The sequence below is a fragment of the Pundamilia nyererei genome, unplaced genomic scaffold (genome assembly GCF_000239375.1).
Source record: "Pundamilia nyererei isolate P.nyererei 1_Seehausen unplaced genomic scaffold, PunNye1.0 scaffold00158, whole genome shotgun sequence".
In the NCBI taxonomy this organism is placed as follows: Eukaryota; Metazoa; Chordata; class Actinopteri; order Cichliformes; family Cichlidae; genus Pundamilia; species Pundamilia nyererei.
This window is the reverse complement of record NW_005187559.1, coordinates 1,467,449-1,479,985: the sequence shown is the minus strand read 5'-3', so window position 1 is coordinate 1,479,985 and position 12,537 is coordinate 1,467,449. Positions and strand designations below refer to the sequence as shown.

Here is a 12,537-nt window from a genome sequence, read left to right as displayed (position 1 = left end):
AAAAGACACAGACTGACTGGACAGACAGACCAGAGAAGCTGTGTCGGACTGGAGCTCAGCACTGGACGGAGGGAAGACTGTCAGGACAGGAGGAGGGAGGCTGGAGCCTGAAAATACATGAAGGACAAACAAAAAAAGAGAAATGAAAGGAAAGAAGGAAATTGGACATGAAGTCATAAAACCAGAAGAAATCAAGAAGAGTCAATATGGAATAAACATAACAATTGTTATGAAGTTAGAAGAAAACAAAACTAATGTATAAAATATGAACTAAAATATATGGATCCAACATATCATTTGAATTTCTTTTTGTATTTTTACAGTATAAAATATGATTAGTCACTGTTTAATTTTCCATGTAAGATGTCTTTGATTTAATTCTACACATTTCTGCATAACATGTCAGATAATGTGGGTAATTTTCTTTCATATCAAAGAAAAGTTCAAATCACTTCAAAGTAATTTTGAACTTTAGTAACAGTGTTAACAACTATTGAAGAAAGAGAAAACGGGCCTATGTATGTTTTTGAAATACCAACCTAAACATAAATTAAAAGCAATAACAGAAACAAAAAAACAGCATATTTCACACCATTTTCATAGAACTGGTTTGACCCCATTTCACATTTTTTAAACATGTCATTCATGTCTCCTGTATATGAGACAACCTGAAACTATTTCAGATTCTACAAAATCATAAAAAATGATGCAGAACAAAAAACATATTGAACTAAGTAGTCATCAGCAGATTTTCGCAAATTCTCTCTTGTTTTATGATCAGTTAAAAAGTACTTACTTGTCATAACCAACTTGGTGCCTTGTCCGAATACCACAGTGATTCAGTTTGTATACATGGCTGTACAAAAACCTCCTGACTGTCACTGATGAGGGGAGAGGAACTGAAACATCCTGTAGAGACTAACTTTCACTGTCAACATCTCATTCACTTCATCTGTTTGTATTTTATAACTGTGTCTCTCTCTGTGTAGTCATGTTTATTCCTTCATGTCACTTGTTTTGTGCAAGATTTAATAAAGTCCTCATTATTTTATCAGCATTAATCAGAGCTGTACTGTCTCTCAATAAGATTTTGGCCACAGTCTGCTTCTCTATGAACCAGCTTTCTTGGGAGAGTCTTCCCATGTCTGACAGGAACTCACTGCAGAGTCTCCTGTCTCTGCATGATTGATAATAGACTGCAAATCACTGTTTGGTCAGGATTTAGATATTAATCTGTCTGAGCAGAATCCTGCTGAAATTGCAGGTGAGCTGTGAGAATGATGAAATCTCAGAAATGAGAAGAAGAACCAGGAACCTGTTTGTACCAGCTGACATAAAAGCTTTCAGCTTTTTTTAATGTTGTATTTGAGCAGGTTAAAGTTTAGAAAAGAATAAAAAAAAATAAGCAATCCAATGTTTAATAGGACATTATCTGAACGTTGTATGTTACACTGAATTTTCTTGATTGGACTATACTCAAGTGAATGAGTCTAAGAAAGCATATGTACTGCCAAGAGGTCTGTAACACATTGTGATAAGTACAGTGTCTTCTATTTCTGCGAACTTGATAGTTAAATTGTAATTAATGTTTGATGAGGACGTAGAGTTGAATCTTTCTGAGGAGAATCTTGTTTCAAAGCTTTTGAGCTGTCAGAATGGAGAAATCTGAGAAACATACAGATGATCTTCTCTAGGAACTTGTTTATACAGCTAATAGAATTCCTATCATCTCTCTCAATGTTGCATTTGAGAACAGGTTTGTACTTAAGTACAGTAAGTAAGTATTTGTACTTGGTTACTTCCCACCTCTGGGGACAGAGAACCTGTTCTAAAGCCAAGTGAGCTGCCAGAATGACAAACTGAGGAACCCCTCCAGGAAATTGTTTAGACCATCTAACATAATTGAACCATGTTGCAGCTGAGAACAACTTCTTGACCTGGAGAAACCTTGTGGACAGCAGGTATCTGGAAAAACACTTCCGCTGCATTAACATGTGCCAACAAACACAGAAAGAACATGAGTGAAATGTCTTTCTCCAAAACGATGGGCTATGAAACAGATGAGAAGAACGTCTTACAGTTTAGAGAAGTGATGAGAGAGCAGACAGTCCCCAGCATGTTGTCAGTGTGAGGTGTAAACATCCTTTAATATTCAGCTGAGATATGAAAATGATTGTAGTGACAAGAGAAGCAACAGAAAAAATTCAATTTAGCTGCATTTTTACTTCATATGAAACATTTTTAAAACTGATTGTGTAACTTTAAAAGTATCTGTTTAGGCTGAATAATGTCATTTACTGCAGCTAGAATGTGACAGTTATCAGAGTTTTAGACAACCGTTTGTGAAATTGCTGTTATTTAAAAACACGCACATAATTGTGTTCATATATATGACAATTTGTGGTGGTTGTCGTATTCCTCTATATTTTATACTTTCAGTGATGAATGTTAAAATATATCAAAAAGAGTAATTCAGTGTTTATCAACACACTGTCTGAAGTTGTTGGGTTTTCATTGATGAACATTAAAATAATTCAAAAACTATTTAAAGGTGGTGGGTTTACACTGAGTTTGCTGAATGGGTCTTTTGTCAGCATGTGAAAAATAGAGCATCAAAAAGCAGAAGTATTATTGGGGAGGTTTTTGTCACAGTGTAAATCACTGTGATACAGCATTATTGCTGTCCCATGTCTTACAGTAATAGACTGCAGAGTCTCCCTCCTCCACATTGTTGATGATCAAACGATAATCTTTTGTTGACTGATGAGTGGATGTGAATTTTGGAGAGGAGAACCCAGAGCCATAGCTTGGAGAACCCCAGCTATGATAAAACCTCAGTACATACTGAGGAACTCCTCCTGGAATCTGTTTATACCAATATACATAGTTATTAACAGTCCCCAGGTTACAGTCCATGGTGGCTGTCTCTCCTTTCCTCACTGATAAAACAGGAGGTTTCTGTGTCAGCACCGTCACACCACTCACACCTGCAAACAACATGAAGACATAGAGTCAAGAGAAACACAAGCACATATGAATCCTACAAATAACTACTGATCTGAAGTATAAATGAGGTTCCATACATGTTAGAGCAGTGATGAGAGCACAGAGAGTCACCAGCATGTTGTCAGTGTGTGTTGAGACCTGTGACTTAGAAAGAGAGCACTGCTTCTGTAGGAGGAGGAGAGGAGGTTTGAACCATTAAATATGTCACTGAAACTCAGAGAGACTGACAGGAGGAGGAGCTAAACCTGCATAGCTTGTGATGTTTTGGGTAATTTATGTTCAGTGAGGGTAATTCTGTTTTTGTATTAATAATTATTGGTGATTGTGTGCTGCTGCATTTTATTATGATAAATTGTTTGCTATGTCTCCTGGGGAGGTGTTCCCTCTTGTCTCACCAGGAGGATTCCCTGGGGCAGACCCCGGATATGCATATCTCTCGGCTGGCCTAAGAACACCTTGTTGTTCCCCCAGAGAAGCTGGAGGAGATGGCTGGGGAGAGGGAGGTCTGGGTTCTTCTGCTTAGGCTGCTTCCCCTGTGACCCAGCCCTGGATAAGTGGAAGAAGATGTATGTATTAGGGGTGCAACGATACACAAAATTCACGGTTCGGTTCGATACTTTGGTGTCACGGTTCGATATTTTTTCAATACAAAAAAATGTTCATGCTTTTTTAATTTGTAATTTATTAAAATTATAAATATATATTTTAACTCAAAAGTACAGTTTTTAAATTTAATGTTGCTGAAACAACAAAGTAATAAATCTATCTGATCGAGAAATCACTCATCTTTGGAAAAGAGAGTTTATTAAAGAGAAAAGGCTCTTTCCAAAATAAAAGCTATACTATACGCTTCTTCTGGGCTATATTCTCGGCAGCATATTAAACATATAGGTCCCCATAAGGAGAATCATGTGCTAACGGCTGTCTAAATGACTCGGGTAAAGTTTGTAGCACGCGTGCTTGTTGTTTTTGTCTGCTTTCACTTGTCTTTGCACTAGGATGATGTCGGCGTAAATGTGCAGTCATATTCATTGTGTTTCCACTAGTGCTGTCAACGTTAATCTGAAATGAGGTTAACGCCACAACACAGCAAATCTCAGTTAACGAGCTACCGCGGATCGCCCCGTGCGTGGGGCTGGACGGCCAACACCTTAACGAGCTAACTGCGCTGACGCACTAGTTCCCACCCATGTAATTGAGCATTGCGTGGCACATCCAACATACTGTTTTACTTTAGTCCATGACTCGCTTACCTTCAGGGTCATACGTCACATGAAAACCAAAATAGTTCCAAACGCCAGATCTGAATTATATTTCATATAATGTTGAGCCATTTATGAATACTGAACAATTGAACTATGAATTATTTTAGTACTAGAACTGCGTGGGCGCCTTTTTTTATTGCAAACTTGAGCCACAAGAGTTTTGTGATATTTCTCACAAATTAAATCACTGTGATACAGGCGTTTTGATTTAGTTCTCCTGAGTCACAAAAACAAATACCAGCATCTCACATCTACATCTTGAGAGTTAAACACAACAATTAGAGGACTGACTAATTTGCATTTACTAAAACATTTTGGTTTTAGACACTAGTATTCATTTTTGTATTCACGTGTTTTGTTCTACAATTAATGGTTGGAAATGTTAACTCTTCAGAATTCATAAAAGCTGTAGTGTCACTCAGTTGTGTTTTGTTTGTTTTTTGTCTCAGTATTCATGATTGTGTTATGTTCTACGCAATAGAGTCTATGTTTCAGTGCAGTACAATGCTTACCCTCCTCCTTTTAACTCTTAATCCAAGTCTAATGATGATGTTGAATTTAGTCGGTCTGAGGAGAATCCTGTTACAAATTGTCCTCATTGAAAAACTCTCTACATGCTGAGGAGCTCCATCACAGACTTGAACCATTACAGGCAGTTCCTTGAATGGTTTTAGTTTAAATGCAAATGTCCTTGTTGTCACACATCACACATTTTCTTGTTTTCTTACATTTAATGCTGCTGGATGTATTTTTATAACTATTTAAGAGTTGAGTCTGGTGTCCAAATTTATATTACTTATATATACATGCATAAAATGTAGGTCTGCTTTTTTGTATAGGATTTTGCATATGAGTAGTTGTTGGCTGAATAATGTGGATTTTCCCCTGTTTGCTTTGTTCATGATGTCAGGTTTATATTGTTGATTGTCATTTATGCTTAGAAAAATTTAACCATATATGCTTAGAGGTGTATAATCAATTGTGTAGTGATAGGATGTGTGATCCTTAGGAGTCTGCAAAGACTTCGTGTGCATTTCAGAGTGCTCTGACATTCACACCCACATCCTGGGAGCATGGGAGAGGTCGTACCTTCTCTTATTGTTTTGTGGTAGGATAAACGTATCTATGTCTGTTTTAGGCTAAGTGCCTTTTGTTTGGATGAACTGCTGGACTTCCAGACCAAAACCTGTTCTAAAGCCAAGTGAGCTGCCAGAATGACAAACTGAGGAACCCCTCCAGGAACTTGTTTAGACCATCTAACATAATTGAACCATGTTGCAGCTGAGAACAACTTCTTGACCTGGAGAAACCTTGTGGACAGCAGGTATCTGGATAAACACTACTGCTGCATTAACATGTGCCAACAAACACAGAAAGAACATGAGTGAAATGTCTTTCTCCAAAACGATGGGCTATGAAACAGATGAGAAGAACATCTTACACTTTAGAGAAGTGATGAGAGAGCAGACAGTCCCCAGCATGTTGTCAGTGTGAGGGTGTAAACATCCTTTAATATTAAGGTAAGATGTGAAAAGAATTGCAGTGAGAAGAGAAGCAACAGATAAAATTTAATTTTGCTGCATTTTCACTTCATATGAAGCATTTTTGAATTTTAACAGTATCTATTTAGGTTGATTAATGTGATTTACTGCAGCTAGAATTTGACAGTTATCTGAATTTTAGACAATCATTTATCAAATTGCTCTTATTTAAAAACACGTACATAATTGTGTACATATATGTGACAACTTGTGTTGTTGGTGGTCGTCATATTCCTTGATATTTTATATACTTTCAGTGATGATTGCTTAAATGTATCAAAAAGAGTAATTCAGTGTTTATAAAAACACTCTCGAAAGTTGGTGGGTTTTCATTGATGAACATTAAAATAAATTTAAAAAAATAACAATAAACACACTATTTGAAGGTGGTGGGTTTACACTGAGTTTGCTGAATGGGTCTTTTGTCAGCATGTGAAAAAAAGAGCATCAAAAAGCAGAAGTATCAGTGAGGAGGTTTTTGTCACAGTGTAAATCACTGTGATACGTACTCTCTCACAGAGCCGTCCCATGTCTTACAGTAATAGACTGCAGAGTCTCCCTCCTCCACATTGCTGATGATCAAACGATAATCTGTTTTTGACTGATGAGTGGATGTGAATTTTGGAGCAGAGAACCCAGAACCATAGCTTGGAGAACTAGAGTCATAACGAAAATACAGCACAAACTGAGGAACTCCTCCTGGAATCTGTTTATACCAATATACATAGTCAGTAACAGTCCCCAGGTTACAGTCCATGGTGGCTGTCTCTCCTTTCCTCACTGATAGAACAGGAGGTTTCTGTGTCAGCACCGTCACACCACTCACACCTGCAAACAACAAGAAGACATGAAGTCATTAAAAACACAATCACATATGAATCCTACAAATAACTACTGATCTGAAGTATAAATGAGGTCCCATACATGTTAGAGCAGTGATGAGAGCACAGAGAGTCACCAGCATGTTGTCACTGTGTGTTGAGACTTGGAACTTACAAAGCGATAGAACTGCTTCTGTAGGAGGAGAGGAGGTGTGAACCATTAAATACGACACTGAAACTCAGAGAGACTGACAGGAGGAGGAGCTAAACCTGCATAGTTTGTGATGTTTTGGATAATTTATGTTCAGTGGAGGGTAATTCTGTTTTTGTATTAATAATTATTGGTGATAGTGATGTCTCCCTCCTCTCCCTTGAAATTGTGGTGTTATATTTTATTATTATAAGTTGGTTTCTATGTTCTTAAGATTTATTATTGATGCTTTAACCATTACCAGTTTTTATATTTGGACAAAAAACAGAGCAGAACCCCATTAACTGTTACAATCAATTGTTATAATAAGTCAAAGAAAATGCATAACTTTTCGTGTAACCTCACATGAAACCGAAGTGGTTAGGGTTAGGAGAACATTTTATAAAATGTTACGTCATTAATGAATATTGAACAACTGAACAAATAGTTCAAATACAGATCACTGTGATACAAACGATTCACAAAAACAAAGTTTCTCTCGTCTACATCTTGAGAGTTAAACAATCTGATTATCACTGTGACACATATTATTGCAAACTGATGAAACTGAGCACCACTGTTACTAACACTCAGGATGTAACTCTTCTAATCCTGGTGCACAATGCTGGTGGTGAATATCTGTTTGCACACAGGTGAGTACAAAAAAGTACTCACAGACATACACCATTGATTGGCTGCTGCCTCTAAACCTATTGTGATTTGTCGGTCTTGTGTGCTGCTCAGTAACATTCAATATTTATTGTTTACTGTTACTTATACTTATGTTGGATGTTGCTGTGGGTTCCATACTGTGTTGTTCTCTTTTTGTTTGTTTCTTTTTTTCCAAGCAGGTGATCAAACAGATTTTTAGTGTCTTTTCTTTCTGTTTTTCTTTCCCTCTCCTTCTCTTGAGCCTCTTCCCAACTTCTCTTTTCTTCATCTTTCCTATCCCCTGGTTCTGTCCATTTCGACTGTAATAATTAAATAATAATTAAAAGTAAAAAAAGAAATCAATACAGAAATAATAAATATCGAACAAACTGTGACAATCAAGTGGACCATTATATCAAAAGCCGTAACGATCAGCTTGCAAAAAATAAATCTGTTGGAAATTTTCCTTGGCTTTGAGACAATAATTCTGATTGCAACAGTGTCGGACAGGACATACAAAGAAAAAAAAAAGAAAAAAAAAAGAGTTGAGTCTGATTTCCATTAAAGTTATATTACCTATAGACAACAGCATACAGTATTGGTCTCCTGTTTTGTATTTTTGAATAGTCCCCTTTTTGGCTTTTTTCATGATTAATATTAAAATAAAAAACAAAACAAATAACACAGTATTTGAAGGTGGTGGGGTTTCAGTGTGTTTGTTGGAGGAGTCTATTAAGCTCTTTGGCATCCTGATAATAAAGCAAAAGTATCTGTGAGGAGGTTTTTGTCACAGTGTAAATCACTGTGATACCCCACTGCTAGCAGAGCCGTCCCATGTATGACAGTAATAGACTGCAGAGTCTCCCAGCACAGCTCTCTCCTCCAGTCAGAGTCACCTCCTGGTAGAGGGAGAGCCTGATTAGCTGATCAGCCCCAGCTGCAGTTAAGTAGTAGATGGGGTTGTTAATCAGCACAGGAGCACAGAGGCTGCAGCCAGAAAATACACAGTGTTCAGCAACTGCAAATTCCATAAAAGTCTGAAAGTCTAGAAAATGACAGTAATGATATTAGCATTATTTGCAGAAACATTAAGTTTTCAGCTTAAAATTTCCACACTATGAAAAACCATTAAGAACATCCAGTGAAAGGGAAGCACAGAAAATATATGATGTTCCAAAAAAATTAAAGAAACACTTTTTAAGAGTATCGCATCAAGTATGTTAAACTTCTGGTCTGAACAGTCAAGTAGCAGAGGTTTGTTAGATTGTTAATCAATTTCAGCTGCTTTAGTCTTAATTCAATCAACAACAGGTGCACAACACGGGCAATGATGAAAGAACAATCAAAACAAATGATTTTACACGTGGAAGTCACTGGCATTTTCCCCTTTTACTTTTTCTGAGTGTTTCTTCACTAGTTTTGTATTTGGCTATGGTCAGTGTCATAGTTGGTAGAATGAAGAAAAACCTGGACTCCAAATCCTCCAGTATGGTGGAGGAGTGTGTGTCTCTGGTCCAGTGGATTCCGGGTTCCTACTGGTGCACAACAATACTCATGAGGAGAGAGTATACAGGGACTTCCTGAAGACCAAGTGAACTGTAAAGGAGTAGAGTTGAGAGTAGAGCTGCAGTGAAGATTAGTTACAGAGCTGGACTCCATTTAGTTTATTTTGTTATGAGAAGTTCATAGACCAAACCAAAGAGGTAAACTGCCTTTAATTTACCAAATTATAGTGAAATGCAGCCTGAAAATATAATAATATAAATCACATTTTATAGTCCAGGAAAGTCTCATCTAATGTTACAGAGAACTGGCACGACTTCATTTGCATGAAGTTATAAAAGATACCGAGACCTGCAGATGTATCCTGGACAGGAAGAGAGGGAGGAGGAGAGATGTGATGCTTCACTGAGTGTGAAGATTTATTTGCAAATTTACAACCGATGTTTTAAACCAGTGTCACCTTTCCCTTTGAGTTTTCAAGCAGAATTGTGTAATGATAGTCTCCAGTCTACAAATATGGAAAAACAGGCATTTTCAGAGCATTTCTTTAGAGTAAAACAGTTAAATGTGGTTACACATTGATTATGTTCTCATATCTTCACCTTACTAAAATGCAACAATTTCAGGTTAGTCATTCTGAATTTATGTTAGTGGCTACTTTGAAAGTGTATTCTTGCTCACTAAAAAAGTAAAACAAATGTTGTATAGCCAATGCTTTTATTGATATATGAAAAATAGCAGTTTCTCTGAATATCTGCAAATAAACACATGACTTAAACATTTTGCTTTACTGTGATTTCTAACATGTATCATATCAAATTTGTGTGTATAGCACATTTAAAGACCAAAGTACACCAAAGTGCTTTCCAGTAATACCATAACACAGATAAAATCACAATATAAAAAATATAAACTACAGATATAAAATAATTACAAAATGCAAATGCAGAGCCGGATGAAAATCACTCTAATTAGCTTCAGATGCTAGGTTAAACAAGTAAGGTTTTAGATGTGATTTAAAAGATTGAATAGACTCAGATGCGCGAATGTCAAGAGGAAGATTATTCCATAATTTGGGTGCGGCAGCAGCAAAGGCACAGTCTCCTCTAGTCTTCAGCTGAGATCTAGGTTGCACTAAGAGCAGTTGACCCGATGATCTTCGTGCTCTCTAAGGGCTATACTGACAGAGGAGATCAGCTAAGTAATTTGGCGCCCTATTATTTCGAATTTTATAAGTAAACAATAAGATCTTAAAATCAAATCGATATTTAATAGGAAGCCAGTGTAAGTTGGCTAGAATGGGGTGATGGAATCATACCTTCTAGTGCCGGATAAGAGACGTGCTGCAGCATTTTTTAGCAATTGCAATCGCTGAAGGAGGGAAAATTGGAGTCCCAAGTAAAGAGAGTAACAATAATCTGGTCTTGAAGTGATAAATACATGAATACGTTTCTCTAGATCTTTACGTGCTATATAAGGTAGACAGAACATGCAGACTTAGCAAACAGCAGAAGCATAAAGAGGCATATTCTAAATGCACATTCTGATTCTCGACTATTCAGTGGGACATTCTGACTTCTTGATAATTTTGTGTAAAATGATTTGGCTCTTGGCGAAGGCGGTCGCACTTTTCTCCTCTCCTCCTCTCCCTTATCTTTCCTGCTTAGCTCTTATGTCCTTGTCTAGTCTCGTGTTTTTCTATTACTTTCCCTGTAACACTCTCTCACAGTCTGTTCTCTAAAACCTAAAAGAGAATTATGGATTTGATCAACTGGTCCCTGAATGCTATTGACACCCTTTTCTCAACGAGAAGTCTGGGCTCGGGTGAGCCCGAGTGTCCTGGAGGTACTTTCCCTGCCGGATACACGATGGACGGTTGGCATAAATGGAGGGTTGTGTGCCTGGCGGGACTGTCGATCGAGGACGCTGAAGATATCTATTCAGAACCATGATAACAGGGTTCTTGCTGATCGGGGCTGGCTTGGCCCTGGCTTATCGATGAATTAAGAAAGCGGAACCGGCTGTTCAAACCCCCCCAAGGCTGCCTGCTGGGATTGAAACGATGGGACGAGGCGTGACTTCTCAGAATGGGCTCACTGAGTGCAGCATGGATAAGATCTTGGAGAAGCTTGCGGTTGCTGTGACTACTTAGAATAAGACCTCTGAGCGAAAGTTGGATCACATCATGGAGCAGCTCACTGTGGTCGTGAGTTCTCAGAATCTGCTCTTTGAGCACAAGAATGACAAGACCACGGAGTGCAAGTTTGATAACATCATGGAAAAGCTCGTGGCTCTCCCACGGGAGATTGAGAGACCAGTGCTGGAGTGTTAAGAACAGCTTTGAAATTCTCATGAGTTGTTCGCACTAAAGTAAAACCACCATCATAATGCGGCTATCCCTTTGGTGCCAGCTGTGGGCTCAAGGCTGGAGCCGAACAAAAACTCAGTGATTTTCTGTAATGTAACCGTTCTCCGACTTGTATCCCCATGTGATGTCTGTGTTGTGTGTGTAAGGTCGGGGGGCGGGTCCATTCCTCTGCAGGGCAACCTGCATGTGGCGAATAAAATTTGAACTTGAACTTGAACTTAAAGTCTGTGAGCCCAAGGACACTTTACGTGTATAAACCTTATTCATGTTCCAGTCTGATGTCTGGATGGTCAGAGAGCTGCTGATTTGGTAAGTCTGGTCTGGTCTGGTCTCTGAACAGCAGTGCTGGTAGAGATCCCACTGCTCACTGGACTCCCAGCAGCCAACCAGCTCACATCTGCAAAAGGCACAGACTGACTGGACAGACAGACCAGAGAAGCTGTGTCGGACTGGAGCTCAGCACTGGACGGAGGGAAGACTGTCAGGACAGGAGGAGAGAGGCTGGAGCCTGAAAATACATGAAGGACATTTAAAAAAAAAAAAAAGAAAAGAAAAATCAAAGGAGATAATGAGAAATTACAAATTAAGCAATGAAAACAAAATAAAATCAATCAACAGGAGTCAATATGGAATAAACAGAATATTTGTAATGAAAAACAGTCTGCAAAAATATATTGAAATAATAATCCAACACTGAACTTCTTTTTAAAATTTTCTAGGATTTAATTCTACAGGTTTCTGCATAACATGTCAGCTACTGTGAATTATTTTCTTTCATTTCAAAGAAAACTGTTGGGCCAGTTTCTCATCACTTAAAATTAATTTTTAACTTTAGTAACACTGTTAACTACTATTGGAATAAGAGAAAACCCAAGTACTCAAAAAATCTTTATTCATGTCATTAATTTCAAATTAGTCCTTTTGTTATTAATGTCATGGTCCTGGGTCATGTGACCCAGTGTTTTGAGTTTCATTGTATTTTGTTATTTATTTGTGATCTAGTTTCCTTTTTTTGCTTATCTACTTCATTTCTCTCAGGGCTACGTGGCTCTTTTAGTCCTTTGTTTTTTAGGCCCTTTTGTGTCATCACCCCCTATTTTTTTACTCTCCCTTTTTGGTTCATGTTGTCAGGTTGGTATCATGTCTGCATCCCATCATGTTTCCCTTTTTTTGAAAGTCTTGTTTCTATGTT

The 12,537-nt window shown here is 37.8% G+C and overlaps 1 gene segment (V, D, J or C); it reads right to left on the bottom strand.

Moving 5' to 3' along the window:
• Positions 1-6,815, bottom strand: LOC102206128 (Ig kappa chain V-VI region NQ6-8.3.1-like; the record flags this gene model as incomplete). The annotated part of the segment is given in 5 exon segments: positions 1-107; positions 797-830; positions 2,671-2,794; positions 6,448-6,640; positions 6,737-6,815. Coding segments are annotated over 5 exon segments (498 nt in total), but the record flags the coding sequence as incomplete, so codon positions are not given.
• Between the last annotated feature and the right edge of the window lie 5,722 nt (positions 6,816-12,537).